The sequence below is a fragment of the Diadema antillarum genome, unplaced genomic scaffold (genome assembly GCF_040938485.1).
Source record: "Diadema antillarum isolate AM-2024a unplaced genomic scaffold, OU_Dant_1.0 scf00000073, whole genome shotgun sequence".
Classification (NCBI taxonomy): Eukaryota; Metazoa; Echinodermata; class Echinoidea; order Diadematoida; family Diadematidae; genus Diadema; species Diadema antillarum.
Window position 1 is genome coordinate 1,475,171 of NW_027270962.1, and position 19,994 is coordinate 1,495,164.

The 19,994-nt window shown below is 38.8% G+C and overlaps 1 protein-coding gene across 1 annotated transcript in view; it reads right to left on the minus strand.

Moving 5' to 3' along the window:
• LOC139717247 (uncharacterized) overlaps positions 1–19,994 on the minus strand; it is a 162,009-nt gene that overhangs the window by 19,309 nt on the left and 122,706 nt on the right. The window contains exons 16-31 of the mRNA XM_071628744.1: positions 17,095–17,349; positions 16,016–16,132; positions 14,914–15,013; positions 13,558–13,704; positions 12,662–12,846; positions 11,823–11,905; positions 11,171–11,279; positions 10,469–10,543; positions 9,321–9,488; positions 8,713–8,796; positions 8,158–8,234; positions 7,255–7,316; positions 6,452–6,507; positions 5,374–5,558; positions 4,309–4,412; positions 2,266–2,409 (exon numbers count right to left, since the gene is read on the minus strand). Coding sequence (XP_071484845.1) covers positions 2,266–2,409; positions 4,309–4,412; positions 5,374–5,558; positions 6,452–6,507; positions 7,255–7,316; positions 8,158–8,234; positions 8,713–8,796; positions 9,321–9,488; positions 10,469–10,543; positions 11,171–11,279; positions 11,823–11,905; positions 12,662–12,846; positions 13,558–13,704; positions 14,914–15,013; positions 16,016–16,132; positions 17,095–17,349 — 1,951 coding nt within the window. The remainder of the gene's footprint in view (positions 1–2,265; positions 2,410–4,308; positions 4,413–5,373; positions 5,559–6,451; positions 6,508–7,254; positions 7,317–8,157; positions 8,235–8,712; positions 8,797–9,320; positions 9,489–10,468; positions 10,544–11,170; positions 11,280–11,822; positions 11,906–12,661; positions 12,847–13,557; positions 13,705–14,913; positions 15,014–16,015; positions 16,133–17,094; positions 17,350–19,994) is intronic.

Consider the following 19,994-nt stretch of genomic DNA (forward strand, 5'->3'; position numbering starts at 1 on the left):
GAATATCATAACAATGCCTCATGTAAATCATATGGCATATTTAACAAATCTAAGGTAAGAAATCATCACTTACATCTTGTGGCTGTAAGAGGGGCCATTATTTCACATTTCTATTACATATCCATGTTCTTGCCAACAAATCTAACCACTCTCGACATCGTCACGCAAGACCTGATTCACAAAATACTATGCAAAACATATGTCATGGCATGTGCACAGGACTCACAAATTTCATAAGACAAGGTGTGTATTAAATTGAACCAATGAAGTGTCAAAATCCTTTCAGGCCCATGGCTGGATTATTGACAGAGTAATATCTGTGTCAGGTTGTGTGAGTTAATAATGCTGTATGCTAAGACAGATACTGTGCATCAAAACAGGACATATTATCGTACAATCATCTGAGAACTTATAGCAATGACGATGATGACATCAGTGATAATAGTGGTGGGGATGATGATAATGAAAATGATAAAGACGATGATGATATTGAAGATGACAATGATGACGTAGAAGATGATGATAATGAAGACAATGACAACATTGAAGATGACGATGATGTGCTTAGATGATTGTAAGGATGATGATGAAGTGATGCTGACAATGATGATGATGATGATGATGATGATGATGATGATGATGATGATAATGATGATGATGATGATGATGACAATAATATTGAAGATGACAATGATGATTATGATAATGATGCTAATAAAGTTGATAATGATGATGATGATAATGATGCCAATAAAGTTGATAATGATGATGATGATAATGATGCCAATAAAGTTGATAATGATGATGATAATGATGCTAATAAAGTTGATAATGATGATGATGATAATGATGCCAATAAAGTTGATAATGATGATGATGATAATGATGCCAATAAAGTTGATAATGATGATGATGATAATGATGCCAATAAAGTTGATAATGATGATGATGATAATGATGCCAATAAAGTTGATAATGATGATGATGATAATGATGCCAATAAAGTTGATAATGATGATGATGATAATGATGCCAATAAAGTTGATAATGATGATGATGATAATGATGCCAATAAAGTTGATAATGATGATGATGATAATGATGCCAATAAAGTTGATAATGATGATGATGATAATGATGCCAATAAAGTTGATAATGATGATGATGATAATGATGCCAATAAAGTTGATAATGATGATGATGATAATGATGCCAATAAAGTTGATAATGATGATGATGATAATGATGCCAATAAAGTTGATAATGATGATGATGATAATGATGCCAATAAAGTTGATAATGATGATGATGATAATGATGCCAATAAAGTTGATAATGATGATGATGATAATGATGCCAATAAAGTTGATAATGATGAAGATGATAATGATGCCAATAAAGTTGATAATGATGATGATGGTACTGATGATAACTCATGGCAAGAAAATGTACATGCTGTATGCTGAAAACTAAAACTGGTATTGACGCTCACTATTAAAGTCTATGACAACTGGAACAACAGCCTTCTACTCCACCAAAAATATTCATCTTGGAATTAGTCAATTCAATTCAATTCAATTCAACATGGTTTATTGTGCAAGTATAAAAAAAATAAAATAACAATCCAGAAGCTCGAAGGCTGATACGGTTGCTTTACATTAGAATCATTAAAAATAAAAAATAAAATGACATTGATAGGATAAGCATGCGTGAAATATGTAAAAAAAAAGACATAATACACATCAGGCCGGGGCATCAGAAAATGGGATAGGTGAGAGTATTGCACAACAGGTAGAGATACAATATGTACTTGTATAGAGAATAACAAATATGGCAAGACGGAAACGAGCGGGCAAGGAAGTAAAATGTTAAAGTGGGTGAAAAATTTCAATGCACCGAAGCATGAGAACTACAAATAAAGATTGTGATATCGACACAACATCAAGTGGAAATACATATTAGTTATCATACAAAATCCGTAAATTATCTTTTAAAAAAGGGATAGGGAAATATATTCAAATAGTGGAAAAAAGGAGACCAAATTTTGATATGAAATTGAAAAGGAAAACCTAAAAATTATTGCCGGTTGACATATCAAAATTTCAATACCATTCAAAACGTAAGGATGTGTTTTGACTGTCTGCTTGTCTGGTTATCCCATCTATGTACTAAGGGAAGCAGGCTAATGTCACATCAACATGAATCTAGTCTTGCTTTCCTAAAGTGTAATTTGGGTTGTTGGGAGATAAAAACTAGTTTCCTCACCTTGAGATAGCGCTTGATGGCGGTCAGCTTCTCCTGGTAACGTGCTCTCTGGGCGTCTGCGTTGGCCAAGCTGGCTGCCACGCTAGCAATGATGTAGCCAAAAAAGACGATACCAACGATCATGGAGAAGAGAGCCAGGATCATCTGGGAAGGGATGAGAAGGAGTGTCAGGTCGCACAATTTCCTGTCTTAAAGAATTGTATGTTCTTTAACCCTATTTTAACTGGGGGGGGGGTCAATTTGACCCCCCCCTCGACATTTCGCGCTACGATTCCGCAACGCACAAAGATTTTGCCGCGTCGTTTTATGACTTTTTTCATTGAAGTCTCCCGCATATTTTGAGACCAAATTTGCGACGTTCAGGTACACCGTTCTGAAGTTACACAATGTTTTGCATATGCATGTCAACCCGAAAACAACTCAAATTCATGATTTCGTGTGCAAATCGAATGCAAATTCTGGGGGGTTTTTTTTGTTTAATTGATGTAAATTAGATTATTTCAACTTTTAAACATTGAAATTAATCAATTCTAATGTAGATAAGCTTGAAAAAGTGCCTGCAACAAATTTAGGCAAAAATACAATAGAAAACGAAAGGTCGAAAAAACAAGAAAATACATAAGAAATTAACAAAACAATAAAACAAAAAAGAAACTTATTTTGATTGCGCCATCTTTTTACAAGAAAATTGTTCAATGTGTCTCGAGGAACTCTGACACAAAAATTTAGCAATCCTCCAATACATTTAATGGAGTTATAGGTGAAAATATGATTTCATGTGTAAATTTGCATTTAAATTAATTTATCAAAAGATATAACTTCAAATTTTTCTATTGTATGACCATGTAATCTTGTAGTTGACATCCGGCTCTATGTTCATGCAAAATTTTGCGGCGATCGCGCGATTGGCGGCCGAGATCTGAAGGGGTGGGGTCAAATTGACCACCCCCCCCCCCCCGTAAAAATTGCCCAGTTAAAATAGGGTTAATATGCCATATCAGTGGTTTATAAAATTTATCGCGCAAAGAGTTAAAACTTGGATCCCCATCTCAACCAAAGCTATACCACCCCTTTAACCTGTCAAAGACTAGTCCCAAATATACTCAGGCAGTTTATGGGAAATACGTGTTCAGAATCAGCTCATCCTCAACGGGTTAAAACGAGACACTAGTGAACCCTGCTTTGGTCAATGATTGGACGATGTTGACACAACATTACTCCTGTGACAATTGCCCCGGTCTCACTTCCTCCAAGGACTTTGGGTTAGGGTTTGGGTTGTAATAGGGTTTTAGGTTTAGTTTGATGTGAGGATTAGGACTACGGTTAGGGTTATGTTTGTGGGTAAGAATTATGTTTGGCTTTATAGAGTGCAGCTATTTCATGGGAGTATTTGTTGCGGGAGCAAATGTCGTGGAACTGATTGGCACACACGCTGGGGAGCTTCCTTCGCTGACTAGAACAGATGTCTCAAAACTACAAAATCCTGAAACCTCCTAATCCCTATTGTGTCACGATGGCCTTCTTGTTGGACTGCGGCACACTGCTACACCTGAGTGGGCTTGCTAACTTTAGAATCAGGTCAAGTTTGGATGGATTACTGAATGTGGATGAGAAAGCATGGCAAGTTCAGCTAAAGGCCATGGCATATAAAAGTGAAAACATAGTTGCCTATGCCTGCAGAACTGTCAATTAAACATAAGCATACATGTATGAAATGTTTTAAATAATGCCGTCATAACACTATTTCGGTTATATACACGTACTAGGTAATGACAAAAATGCTAAATGTTGGCCAAAGAGCCTCTTAGGAAATGCTACAATTTCAGAGCTTACCCGATTGTGGCTGCTACATATGACATTTTATATTCAAATACATCGACGACAATTTATTAGACCATAGTCGTATCCATCACTCACATCTGCACATTCTTGCTCCTGTGATTTGTCTGCTTCTATCTTTTATACATAAATTGATTTTCAGGGTGTATATCCCCTTTTATATAAGGTCATCTGAACTAAAGCTGATTCTGTAAACGACCTTACCTCAGAGATGTTGTTTGCGTGAATGTCACCGTATCCCACTGAGGCACCGGTAGCTGACGCCCAGTAGAGGCTGGTCAGATACTGAGCAGCGATGGAGAGCTCGTCTATAGAGGGCGCAAGACACAATCAGTGAGACCCATTAGCTGATTCAAACCCAGCCAGCTTAAGTTGATTGTCAACATGGAGAAAGCTTTTCATAAAACACTCTGAGAGCCTGCACCTCAAGGAACACTAGTCTTCACAAGTTTGAAGAGGTCCGTTAGGTTTTAAAAGGTCTCAGGACTATCATTCAGGGTCTTGTATTCTATAACATGGTTAACAGCCTGCACAAGGTAATTTAAATTTTCTTTACGTTTGTAAGCAAAGCCTACAAAGTGTCTTTCAGGAAATGAAGTGTTTGTGAAATTTCAATTCAGGTAGAGAAGCACTAATGTACACGATAGTGTTGTTTTGTTTTTTTCTTTTCTTTTCTTTTTATGTCCTTGTGTGATTCTGATGAAGACAATGCAAAACTAATGCACACTAGGCCTACAGCTATTTCCTTTCAGAATCGACCACACAAATAAGATTTATACTGTTTCTATATTAGGCAAATGTGGGCCCCATATGCATGTTAGATTACACGTACGTACCCTAACTTCATGTACAAGTGTATAAATTTCATTGAAAATGCTACAAAACTGAAACTGACACTGAATTAGATGAATCAATTCATAGATGCATAAGACACCTTCCTTTCTTATGTGTACGGGGCCTGTAAACTGAAATTTTAGTAGAGAAATCATTGCAATATTTTAAAAAGGACACTGAAATGCTAATGTATCAATGTACATGTACATGATAGATTTATCTACTCAAAATCCAACAATAATGCAAGATCTGCAGTGTAACCGTAAAAGGTAAAGCCCTATGTGCATATTGAAATCACTATTATAGTCTATGCATACATACGGCTCATCACCGGTCTTTCTATTGGACATGGAAACTTTGGGGGGAACAAAATTGACAACAGCGCCCTCTATGGGGGGGGGCATGACAAAAAGATGTCCAACGACGCCGACTCACAAAAATTGGTGTCGTTGGACGACGTCCAGGAGTCGTTCCAGCAGCGGTGGTAGTTGGTCTTGATGCGGTAGTTGATGACGTCGGAGGGGACTGGGAAGCTGAAGACAGGGGGGCAGGCGTTCATGTACCACAGGCACGCCAACATGTGGATGAAGAGAACCATGTAGAAGAAGAACTTCATCATCCTATCGGAGGGGAGAAACGGGGGAGAAGAAAATCGGCAGAGAAAGGTGAAGATGAGAATTGTGATGAGATCAACAATGGGGACAATAATTACTACAATGACAGCAACAGGAACAACAAAAATGGCGTTGATGATAATGACAATTTGTAATCATAGTTATGATCAGGGGCGGATCCAGGAATTCTGTAAAGGGGGGGCGTGACTAATAATTTCTGGTGCCACTTCCGGGTTTCATTTCATTTTTTTCTTTTCATTTTCTTTGTTTTTTTACAAAAATTAAAGGGGGGGGGGCGTACACCGGTTGCGCCCCCCTCTGGATCCGCCTCTGATGATGATAATGATAATGGTGATACTGACAATGATCAGTGATGATGATATTGAATATGATGACAACAATGATAATGTGAAAATAATAGTGTCTTATTTGTCTAGGGTAACCTCTTCAGTGTTGCAACTGCTCTACCAGAGGGCCCTGCCATTAGTACTACCCTAGCGTTGCCAGGTACACACCTGGATTGAGATACCTGCCGATGACAGATATTGCTAGCCCTTTCAGAGTCATGTGTTGCAAACTTCTGCTGCAATCTGAAGGCGCCCATAACTCATTCAGAGTTTTTCTGATTTTTTCTTTCATGGATATACATCAAGTACAATAAAAAACAAGGCTAGGATAGCAAGAGAGAGAGCATGTCTAACCCTACAGCTACCCTGCAACTCTGCCGCAAAAGGGACATCACACTTGGCGCTCATGGCGTGCTCATATTGTGCACATATTCATGCGATCATAGTCTCCAGTTTGCGAGGGGGTCCAGGCTGGAGAATCTCCTGGCTATCAAAGATATGCTTGGGGTTGGAGTTTGTGCTAACGGGGATCACAGTTAAAGCAACACTCACCTGATATTTCCTGTCAGGTTCTGTACGTCTGACTCCAGGTAATTGAAGGCAAGTGGCTGTTGGCATGAAAACAATGTGTTCTTCAATTGTTGTTTTTGTCATTTCTTTTTTTTTGGGGGGGGGGCACACTAACGTTGAATGTCTACACTCTATGATAATAAAAAAGAAAATCTGAGCTAATAGATTAGAAGTGATAACATTCCTGCACATAACTGGAAAATGCACTCTGTACATAGTTCAAAGCAACAGTAGTGCATTACATTAGTAAATGTTTCGTAACGGTCAACAATTTATAAAGACCATTTAATGTACATGATATTAAAATATCCTTCATGAAAATGTTACAGGGAACTCCAGTGGGAATGAGTTTTTAGAATTGTACCCACATACCTCATCTTCTGCATAATCACATTATTTTAAAAAAAAAAAACCTAACATGTTGTAGTATTTGGGAAATTGTATCATCTGACATAATAAAGGTATGTAGCAAAATTGGAATTTTGTTGCAATCCATTTCTTTTAATTTTCCCCAAAATGTGCAATGCATCTTCTAAGTTGCCTTTAAACAACAGCTTATGCTTTTTGTTTATGTTTATATTTATTATTTATGTACAGTAAAGGCCATGTATCTTGTGAGGATACCATCTCACAAATGCAACACACACAGAATACTATCTTTGAATGTAAAACAAGTCTTTTCCCTTAACCCCTTTGTGTGCAATCAACAGTTGACCAGCTAAATTTGATAAAATAGAGACATTTTATTTATATAAAGTACTGTATATACGGTCCATGGTACTCACCACTCTGTAGAGCTGCAAAAGCCTGTTGAATCTAACTAGTGCGTACAAATGGATTGCCTCCTCTGAAATAGTGTAAAGAATGAAAAACATAAAATCATAATATTGAAGTCCATCACAAGATTTGAGATACGAAACATTGAGACACCTGAACTTGAAAAACAGAAAAAATCTCACTGGATTTGCAACTATGTCTATGAATTTTGATTGTAATCCTGATTTGAGTCTTTTGAGATAGGCTCTCCCTGACTTGTCAATCAAACTGAAAAAGCTCGGTGCTAGGTAGGGCAGAGCAGGTAGATTGCATTACATTTTGAGCAGTCGGTGGGCGGAAGTAAATGTAGAGACTGGCTAGAAGCTCTACCTCCTCAATCATGTTTTGGAGGGTCAAGCCTTTCAGATGAGCATTGCACACCATCAAGTGAGCAGGTCAGGATTTGAAAACACCTCTCGACCTTGATTTGCAATGAAAGATTCATGTTTTGGAGGGTCAAGCCTTTCAGATGGGCATTGCACACCATCAAGTAAGTAGATCAGGATTTGAAAACACCTCTCGACCTTGATTTGCAATGAAAGATTCCAGAATCATGATTACAGCAATATCCTTTCAGACAGAAGAAACAACTTGATCATAATCCTCTTTCTTCTATGAATACAAATTAACAATCATGATTACATGAGAAAATTTTTCTACCATCTAAAACTAGGGAGAGTAGTATTTGAAAACCAGATAATGAAGACTATGAGCATCTCGGTTGAGACACAAATACCAATTTCCATTCATCACATCCTTTCACCACACTACATCAAAAAGATTCAAAGAACACCAACATGTACCAGCCTTGTGAATTATAGTTGGGAGTGTTGCAACACGCCATCTCAATGAGACTATAACACTGCGCTAACCTGAAAAGTCCCCAATGACAGCGTATGCAATCAACTCCGTCGGGAAACAGGCAAGAACGTCGATCAGAAAGTTCGTTCTGAGGGATGGAAAGAATTAATGCAGAATAAGGGATGTGGGCAAGTAGTACTAAATAAAGACAATGATGATGATGATAAAGGCAAGAACAATGATAAACATACACATACTACTACTACTACTACTACTACTTCTACTACTACTAACTGCTACTACTAGTACTACTCCTACTTCTACTACTACTACTACTACTACTACTAGTGCTACTACTACTACTACAAACTACTACTAATATTACAAAGTAACTCCTACCTACTACTACTACTTCTTCTAATACCACATATTTCTACTACTACTACAGCAACTACTACTACTACTAACTACTACTACTACTACTACTACTACTACTACTACTACTACTACTACTACTACTACTACTACTACTACTACTACTACTATTAAAAACAACTGTAACTAGTATTCTAATAACAATGATCTTGAAGAGATCTCCCTAGCAATGGGACAGCTGTAAAACCTACCTCAAGTAGTGCTTAGCTGTGGACACAGGATGAGTGACCAGAACATTGCTATCATTGTAGAAAGCTGTGTGGAATTTCAGGTACCTGATGAATGAAAAGGGGGAACAAAAACTATGATAAAAGCAGTTTATCATATCGTCACTGGGGCGATAAGAGCTCGTATCTACAAAATGTAAAATGTTCAGGAGAGCCAAAAATCATGGCGGCCAAAGCACTGTGGCGAATGGGATAGCCTTTCCTTTGACATGCCGTGGTGGCTTCATTTTTAGAGTAAGACAGTTGGGATTTGGACAGGACATCACTTAACCCATTATTTGACCATTAATCAAAAAAACTCATTTTTACCAAAATTGCAGATACAAGGTCTTATCACCCCAGCGACGATATTATCCTACCATTGTATTGAATTGTGAGATTTTTCTTTAACTTTTCCTGAGTCGTCATACATACTTGTATTTCGGGAAATGTCTGCTTCATGGAAGGCGCAGCAAAAGAGAGATTTGAAGATGGTTGCCAATCTAAAATCCACATCACTCTCATTGAAAGAGTGTCATGCCTTTTGAAATTTGTTTTTAGGCACAAAAGGATTCTGAGGTTTGGAAGCTCACATGTCTACGAAGCAGATGAAGTCCAGCAAGTAGTTGATGACCCAGAGGCCGATGTTCATGTGAAGGAAAGCAGCTTGGAGCGTGACCACGTAGGCAGCCAGGAGGGCCACGGCAACTCGGATGGCCTCCCAACGCTTGAAGCACGTCCCGCTCGGGATGAACGCGCGGCTGGACAGGGGAGAGAGAGACACGATCAGTAAGGGAAGGGATAGCAAAAGTGATATAAATTGCTGAAAGCGAGTTCTGTAGATTAAAATTGGTACAACAGCAAAATTTTCTAGGCCAAAGTACATGAAAAAATCAATGAAACATAGGATCTTAAAGGGACGCAGTCCTCACGAAATTTAAAAAAATATGTTGTTGTTGGTACCTCCAATGAACTACTTTCATCAAAAACAAACTTTCAAATCACCAAATAAGCTCGTACATTTCGGTAAAAAAAGTGTGACTCTGCAAATGAGCAAGTCTTGGCGGAGAGTCATACGTCATCGATGCACAACTCTTTCCAGCGGTGTTCTGCTTGTCATCCCTAGTTATTTATAAATACATGTTTACTATCTATTTTTATATTAATTGTATATATAAATAAGCTTGAAATATTTTGTTTGAAATAATAAAACCACATATTGTCACATTTTATGAAAAAATCAGATATGATCATTTTGAACACTTAAATTGGTTTTCTGAGGCACGGCTGTCAACTTGAGAGTAGGGCATCAATGACATTGCACCTTTTGGCAGGCTCTTACACGATCGCTTGCAGGAATTATTTTTAAAAAATCGCGTACGGAGACAATTTTTGATGTCCACGCATATAAATTGGTGAAAGGTTATATTTTTTACTCTTCTTAATTATCAGTACAGTGAAAATCTCAGGACTGCTTCCCTTTAAAGGAGTACAGGTTCCTCACCGTAGACGTATAAACTGCTATTAAAAGAGTTGTATTCATATTCAATTTCTTACAAGAACAGGATGGATGGGGTGCCGCATTATTACAAAAGTACCACTACCTGGATCAGTTAAATGACGCCATCATGTCTGTAGTACACTGCACAGTACAACCTATCAACTTAAAAGAACAAGAGTAGCAAGCTAATTATTTTAAGTCAAGAAGTAGAATCACATGATCTCTTTGAGGACACCATACCTCATGAGGAGCTTGGCAAAGACTCGGCTGATGAAGCTGATCTCCTGGAACGGCTCAGTGAAGTCCTCACTCTTCCTGCAGGGTGGGGCAGAGTGGGAGACAGAGAGAATATAATCATGTATTACATCAAATCAAAGAGATTTTTCTCCTCTCCACCACTAGAGGGCAAACTATACAATGGTGTCTGAGATTTCATGGGGGCTGCCATTACCCACTTTTAATAGTAATGGTGGCTTTTCGCATAGTGAAGTAACATTTCTACAGCGTGTATTTGAACTTTTACGCGAGTACGCACTTCTAAATTTGGCTGCTTCTCGGTTGCTCGTTTGCTAGCGTGTTAGCACGAGGGGTGAGCCTACCGCCTCGTTTTCCAGTGCTCCCCGTGCGCTCACAAAACAATAGTACAGGGCGTATGCATACTCCTCACTCTAGTACTTACTGGGGAAAAGCTCTTTGCATCAAATTCATCTCTTCATTGTGTATTTGTCTGTGCATGTGTGTGTGTAACTAATGAGTAAAACATTGCTACTCCAACATCACGTGCGAATCTTCATATTAAGGAAATGAAAAGCCGTGTACTTATCATTCTAAAGTAATCAGGGCATCACCTTTTCTAGGTATGCGAATGTGACAATCATACAAAACACAAACACACAAACACACAAACAGACCGACAGTCAGACAGACGGGGACGAGACTCACTTGTCAAAGACCTTGATGGAGATGTCGATAGGTCTGAGGGAGGCTGCCGCGGGATACATCTCAATCTCTTCTTGACCATGAGTTTCCGCCTCCAGCACGGTGCCTGGAACTACAGAGTAACAAGACAAAAAAGACATACTGACAAACCGACATATAAAAGTAAAGGTGGTACGCAAAGCAGTTTCCTTCCAAGAAATTGGCATCTCTTCAGTTGCATAACATAGATCACCATGCCAAACCACTCAGATAAATTCTAAGAAAAAAATTAAGTTTATTTGATGAAAATCAGTTCTGAAATGGCTGAGATATCCAGAGACAAAGAGATCAGAGTAAAAGGTTGGACCCTAGGACGAATTTGTTTCACTTTGTTTTTTTTTGTTTTTTTCAATATCTCTGCCATACAAAACCAAGTTTCATCAGAGAAATTTGTAATTCCTCTAAGAATTGCACGGTCTTTCATATTTCATGTAAGTGGTTTCTAAGTATCTAGCAAAAAGTTAAAACCTGAATTCTTATCTCAACCAAAATGATACCATCTCAAGAAAAACTATACCATCCCTTTAACCCTCTGTCCTGTATGCCCAACTGTCCCGAATCAAAAACTCCGTAATGTCACTGGTAGTTTGCAGACAGCTTCTGGCAGAAAACTCACTTAGCGGCTCGGCATGGGCTGGTCTGGAAGCATCCCGAAGCTCTCGGAGGTGACCCTGGTTAGTGGCTGCATCCGAAAATTGTCTGACCATGCCAAAGATGAGAGAGGGAGAAAAGTCATAAATTTTGACCAATATCATCTGAAATTGAAATACGAGTTCCTGGCTGTTTTGGCATAGCCAAGAGTATGTTTATCCCATTTCATGGTGGCTGACAATCATGGGGTGGTATTTTGAACATCATTTTAACTATACTGTAGTAACTTTTATTGTAATTTTTGTTGTAAGTCGGTGAGTTATAACACTGCTAAAACAGTTTAATTTGTATTTTGTGAACTGTTTTAATGGTGTTGTAAGTCATGAAAACCACACTCACCACAACAACATATCCAATAGAAAATACTATTTGAAAAAGCATGTAAGATGTTTAAACCTAAAGATTGGTCCTTTGGGCAAAACGAGATACACACTTTGCTCAACTATGTGCATTATAACAAGCACTCATTATCTGGCAAGATTATGAAGTTACAACAGAAGTTACAACAGACTTAAAACAGCCTCACAGCAATGGTGAATACTGGTCAATTTTACAGTTTTATCAAATGATTAGTTACAATTAGCACATAATGCATGAAACTGCAATATACCAAAATCTTATTTTGGTCTGGGCAAGCTTTTCTCTTGTTTGATTTTAAGTTGCTATTGATTTTTTTTTTTTTTTTTTTTTTTTTCAGAGATCCTAGGACTAAGTGATGACATTGTAACAGTCAAGAGGAGCTTCCTCTGTAAGATAGTATTACAATCCACATATTCTGATATACAGCGCTGGGACCATACTCACTTCTCTATCAGAGGGAAATGTTGCAAAACTTCGTCGAGATCCACTCGCTTCAGCATCAGTAACTCGCAGTACGATGCTGCACGCACTGTGGCCGTGCGGTAGTCCCCAAAGATAAGCCCCACTTCGCCAAAGTACTGGCCGGGCCCAATATTGCTCATTACGTGTTTGCCATCTTTGGACAAAACCTGACCAAAAAAAAACCAAAACAACAAATTCAAAACGAATCTGAAAAAATTCACAACAAGGGTGAAAGATAACCATAACAAGGGTACAAAAAGGGTACAAAAAGAAAATAAAATGATCATACAAAATGAGTTCAAAGATTTGACGCCTTTCACATCAAATTTGAATTGATGATGTTTCTAGCGCGGGGAAAACTCCTAGGTACTGTAGGTGACTGGAAATCGAATAAGAGCTGTTTCTGATGAGAAATTTATGCCATAAGCTTCTCTCTCTGTTTGTTTACCATTGCAACTACAGAATTTAATATTCTCCTCTACTAGTTTTTTCCTGGTAGGAGAACTCTTTTTCCTTATAAGGACAAACTATCATCCTATCGTCAGGGTTCATATTTCTTTCATTCTGTTCTATGGATAGAGACAGCAGATGCAACTTCAGAAGAGAACAAAGGATGCTATTCACAAATTTAAGAATACGTAACATGCATCAACTTTGATCCTGACATGAATCTGACATCCATACGAATATTTCGCTTGTCACTTCTGTGCTCCACAATAGCTGAATTTTATAACCACTTGAGAAAAAGTCGGGAGGTAATGATTTGCAAAAGAGTAGACAAGCTGTTAAAGTGCATGGTGTATACAGATCCTTTGAGCCACGGCGACTACCTAGTTGGGGGGGGGGGGGGGGTGAGAGGAAGAGGAACACGCTCTCACCTCACAGGTTCCTCTACGAATGAAGTACATCTCGCGACCCATGTCCCCCTGGTAGACAATCACATCGCCAGGCATGAAGATGTAGACGTGCAGCTTCAGCGCCAGCATCCGAAGGAAGTTGCAGTCGCACTCCTTGAACAGCGGTACCTGGGAACGGGAGGAAATATGAAATTTGAGTTTAAAGGGATGGTTTAGATTTGGTCGAGATGGGGCTTCAGGTTTCTAAATTTTGGGGAGATGATGAGGAACCTCTTCTGAAACATGAAACAGCGTGCAATTCTAAGAGGAATTCGGAGTTTATTTGATGAAAACTGGTTTTGAATTGGCTGAGATATCCAAAAACAAAGAGGTCCTAATTAAAGATGGGACCCACCTTTTATTAGGAACACTTTCTTTTACACAGTTTTTGGATATCTCAGCCATTTCAAAACCGATCTTCATCAAACTCTGAATTCCTCTAGGATTGCATGCTCTAAATATTTCACCAAGTCTTTTGTAATCTCACAAAGTTAAAATCTGAATCCCCCATCTCAACAAAAATTATGCCATCCCTTTAAGCCATCAAGGACGAGCCTTTTTTGCTATAATAGCCCTTCTATGCCAAGGCACACAGCTTAACTTTACTAAGCTTTTTTCATCAGCGTTAAGTAATCCAATCTTTCATGTGCATGAGATGGGACTCTCTTATTCAGAAGATCTCCATTTTATGTCCTATCCTAGGGTACAGAGCGTTTTGCCTCTTGCTACAGCGGATGGTATGATTACATATAACATTGCTCAGGTAGAGACTCAGGAATTGAACACAAGTTTATAGATTAGGTGGCAGACATGCTATGAACTCAGCTATTTAAATCACCGCTCTAGTCTGCATGAACGTGCAGCAGCATCAGATACAGATTTGCTGCCAACATTCCCACATCCACATCAGGGAGATTCCACAAAAGCAATCAGGGAGATATCTGTGTGTTACATGCATTTCAATGGGCAAAAATAATTCCCAAATCACGGAGATTTTGATATTCCCTTTATTCAGACATGAACAGATTTTGACACTTTTCAGGGAGACTCCTGCAGAATCAGGGAGACTTGGCATCTCTGCTTGGGATACTGTAAACACCGAATATTTCGCGAGGTTTTTATTTTCATGAATTTCGCGAGTCAGGTGCTATTCGCGAAATTTAAGACACGCGAAAACATTGACTCTGATCCCGATGTGAATGTGACGTACGCGTGTACACTTCTCCGTTCAGTACATGACTCCACGATCGCGAATTTAACCACTCGTGAAATCGTCGGGAATTCCCGATTCGCGAAAATTTAGACTCGCGAAATATATGGCGTATACAGTATCCTCACCTTGCTGAGAGTTTCCTCCACGTCTTGGTAGGCAATGTCTTGCTGGAGCTGGATGGGCATGTCATGCATGATCCTCTCACCTCCTGGTATCGTCTCATTTCTATGACCAGGGAACAATGAAGAAGACACAATCATCAATGGACCATTGGTATCTTAACAAGAACACAGACAAATTATACACAGAATCAAATGCAGGGAGTCTACAAAAACGTCATATTTCTATCAGAGGGAATAACAGTACAGACGACCATAAATGAACGATTGGAATCTCCTATGAGTGGCAAAGTTTAAACATACATCAATAGATGCACGGTGCTACAAATACTGTCTCATTTTTATCAGTGGATATAAAAAACAGGAACAATATCATGATCATCGCTGAACCAGTGAAATCTCCAACAAGGGACATAGGATATATCCACACAGATGCGGGGAGCTCTGAACTAACTCGCCAGTTTGCCACCTCCGAGGGTAAGCTACACTCACTGCAGGGTACTAGTAAGTAAGAACTAATCACCACTTGTCTAGTTACAAGTAAATTCAAAGTGTGAGGCCCTAGTCTGAATGCCCATTCCAGCAAGGGGGGACATTTTTGCTTTTGATTTTCTTCTTGTTTTTGTTGTAATAATGTCCTGTAGGGAAAAAGGTAGAAAACTGAGTACTCTCCTCAGATCTGCTCGTACCCTTGTTACCCTGGCTGTGCTCTGTTCAGCGAATTGGTGTTAAAGGTTCAACCAACTAATCACCGAGTTTGCATTACATAATCCCTGCCATAATAATACAATGAGACAATTGTTCCACTGGCCAAAGGAGACATTTATGGAACGGCTACATAATTTTGTCAATCAAGTGATCATTCAAATCACTAATGCCTACCACTGACTTTCGGTTGCCCAAAGGCAAAATTACACGTGAGTAAAAAAATAACTATCACAAAATGTCTTTGTCATACACACACACACACACACACACACACACACACAAATACAGAAATCTTCTCCAGTGAAATTAGGTGCCTAGATAAAAGAATAAAAGCAAAAAAAAAAAAAGAGAGTGCAGCAATTGCTCACTCCTCCTTCATTCCTGGGAGGACGAGGCGTACCTGTGTCTTCTGAAGACGAGACTGAGGTAGTTGATGACTCTCTGCTGGAGTTCTGTGTCCAGGTTGTGCCGCTTCATGAACTCCTGCACGGCAAACAGCTTCTCCTGGAAGCCAACACTGTGGTAGAAATGTAAACAAAAAAAGAGAGAGGATGAAAAGAGAGCAGAGCTGGATGAGGGAACACAGACCTCTCTTAACCTATCAAGTACTAGAAACCAAATTTCTATCGGTTTAATGCCCTGCCTCTAATTTATAGAGGCAGTTCCATGGCAGTGCATACATGTGCAGCTCAGCAGCAACACCACACCACCAGTACTATTACATGCATTATCAGTCCACAGACAACAATATGTAATATTACTGGGCCAAATGTGGATTAAAACGCTCTCTATCTAGATTTCTGTCCAGGCAAATTTACTATTAGTTACTAAAAATCTGATGCACAAAAAATGCAAAGTTTAATATGTTGTTTTGTTTTTTTACATGTATACCTTTTTTTCAAAGGAAATTAAAGAAATGATTTATATGAAGGCTATCCGAGTTTTAGGGAGCTAAATTATTTTATGCTTCAGGCTTCTACCTTCAGCACAGCCCCTAACCTAACCCTAAACTCGAACCCTATTGAACCCTAAAGCAACCTAAATTTAACCATTTACCTTTGATATATGTCACTTGATTTTTTCTTCCAATTTTTGGTTTAGTGGGGTAAATTACATGGCTGTGCTGAAGTTTACAGATGCCTAAAATAATTTAGCCCCCTAAAACATAAGACTGCCTAAATAAAAATGAAATGTGATTTCGTATCCACGAGTGTTCTTCTTCATTGCGCATTTATTCTATATCATTTTATTTCTTTTATTTCTTTTATCACTGCCACTGTAAAAGCAACACTGCCTATCCAGGTTGTGGTTTTTACTCAACGTTCCCTGCTTCATTTATTTAATCAAGCAAAGGCAACGCCAGATAACTTCTTTATCATTCTTGACTGAAGCGATTGAGATAGCTAGCGGCGGGCTCATTGATATACCGCCTGCTGAGTTGGTTACCGCTAAGTTTCGCGGCCTAGTTTCTATACCTACCGGGGAGCGTCGCCGTTGGCCAGAGTTGCGGCGATGGAGGAGAGGCAGTAGCCGTAGAGCAGGAGCCCCACCAGCATCGCGCCCAGAGCGATGGCGCGGCCGACGGTCGTGTGGGCGCTGATGTCCCCGTAGCCCGTGGACGTCATGGTGGCAGCCGCCCAGTAGAGCGAGATGATGTACTCGTGCCACGGTACCGGCTTCTCCATCTGGTCCGACATGCTGTCTGCTGACGACGTCGTCGACGTACCCTGGTCGCTGATGAGCGGGCAAAGGACATGATGACAAGAAGGGGATGGAGGAGACACGCGCAGAGGGGAAAAGAAATTAGAAGACAAATTTCGCCGCAGCTTTGCGATTCATGCACAGGTACGTACTCAAGATAACACAACATTGATATCGCCCTCTACGTTACCTTACAGAAATTTCCACTCCGATTCCGCAAGCGGTAAAAGAACTTGGTCCATCAATACGTTTCATTTATTTTTAGGTGATTTGGTATACAGTTGCCAGTTTACATTCAGCATGCTCGTCTACAGAATGGGGATTCTTTTTTTTCTCAATTCAACCAAAGGAAAATGAAATAAAAATGCATGATGATAATGATAATCAATGCACAGTATTCGTGGAGAGGGAATTTAAACAAAAATCTGATGATTTTGCTTTATTGCAGAGAGGGAGAAAGAGAGAAAAATAAAAAAATGATGTTTGAGCAAGTAGTGTTGTCTGAAAGTAAAAGCCAGAAAGAATTCGTGTTGAAGCAAAGCAGTGCATTACGGGTTTTAGTAATGACGTGTGAGTGTGTGTACTACACTGTCTTGTGTATTCAAACGTTAGCAATACTTTATTTTAAAACCCTAGTTTTCCTATCCACTGCTTTGGTAAGCGGATGAATAAACGTAACCTTTCATACACGGTACCCTATCAAAGCCACTTTTGATAGATTGAGGTTGGAAGTCTATCCCGACATTGGAATGACAAAACCATAGTAAATAGTAATAATTATGATACTAATCAGGACAACAAAAATAACAAGATGGGACAAACAATTTACAAGACCACTACGACACAAACATACACCAACATCTTCAATAATTAAGAATACATAGTAAATATGGATTTCTAGACAGACCACAATTATTATGATATGAATTATGACAATAGATATTCTAAAGAATATACTTCTCTTCTAACGAGTATATCATAAAAATATAATACGTTTTCTCTGGATACCTGCTATCGTAATATGAAGGTATGGATACATATATCTATAGATATATACGACGGAATCTATCGTCACACAGGGGAATTTGGAAAAAGGGGAATTGTACGAAATCCCAGGGAATTACTTAATATACCATGTATACATAGGATCAGTGGGTTTTGGAATTTAATATTGCATATTACATGCCAAAATCTTAAAAGCCTAACTTGTCCCACTTCGAGATCGATCCAGGATTTAGAAGTGTAATAATGTTTGTATCCACGGCGTTGATAGAATACCTTTAAACTCCTTTACCAAAAAATGTTTACATTTAAAATCCTGAATCCACATAAAGTGAATTGTCAGTTTTAATCGTCCCTTATGTCAGGAAGCGGGGTAGGAACGCCGGTTTCCTTTTGATTTGAGTTAATTTTTTCCTTTTCTTCCTCTTCTTTACTATCTTACTCAAATATTATTACTCTCATTTTTTTTCTTTGTAAGTAGGAGTTATTCCTTTGAATCTTGAAGGTCGCTTGTGTTAATCCCTTATATCTAACGTTGAGTAAATCGGTATACGTTTAACCCATGCGTAATGTGAGAACGCATAGAAACGTGCCTTTTGTTTTTTTTTACCTTTTTTTTTACTTTTTCCCAAATATATACACCGAATACAGCATGTAAATCACAAAGGTCGGTCATTTACTTCTGCTTGAATATATAGCTGAATTAATGGGGAGAAGGGAAATAATGATAAACGAACACAAACGACGATTGTACTTACCATTGACTATCATTCAAACAGAATGCGATTACCTATTCAACAGAGTCTGAATGAATTTTCATGGGAAGACTATTAAAAGCGCAAGTCATCGCAACAGAAACACTATCTAGTTAGTGGAGCGGCTAGGGAAAAGACTATGAAGCTCGCCGAATCACGTTCATTACACGTTTCTGTAAGAGCATGTAAAGTGTAATATCACACGAGTCCAATGCACGACTTTCAAAAAACAATTAGAAACTGCTACCTCTGAGCAATTGCCGCCAATGCATTCTATCTACAATTATGTATAAAGCTTGAGCTGAAAAAAAAATGGAACATTCAACAACGACAAAAATTGTGATCCCTATGTTTTAGACACGAAGACAAGATGCCATTTCAATCAATCGAGCCTCACTGAAAAATGCATTAATCTATTATTACAATCAAGCAAAACTTTCGACAGCTAATCAATGACAGCAAACGATCCAACGTGATGTACTGCCGAGTAAAAGTGTGAATAGCTGTGCATGAGATGAAATATCGACACAATACACGAGACTAATTCAGTGGGACTACAGGATACCGCCCGTATCGGCTTGTCAAAGTCCGTAAACCGTTCTTTGTTGTGATTGGCCGTTTGTACGTACTACGTCAGAGCAGAAAGGTGCAATACTCCAACAGATGTGCACTACATTCTTTGTTACAAGAGCGAATAATACTACCCGTGCGTTATGGAGAAAATGACATGAAATGCAAAATATTTGAAACGCTTTGTATCTTTCATAAGACAGATGCAGAAAACCTCGCTTCAGTCCATAATCGATTATATTGACTGCCTTGGTTTAAGAGTATGCCTACATAAGGAAATATTGCCCTCGACAGATCACAATGTCAGGCGCTTTGGCGCGTGCAATGTGATCCAACCGGGGGTAACATTAT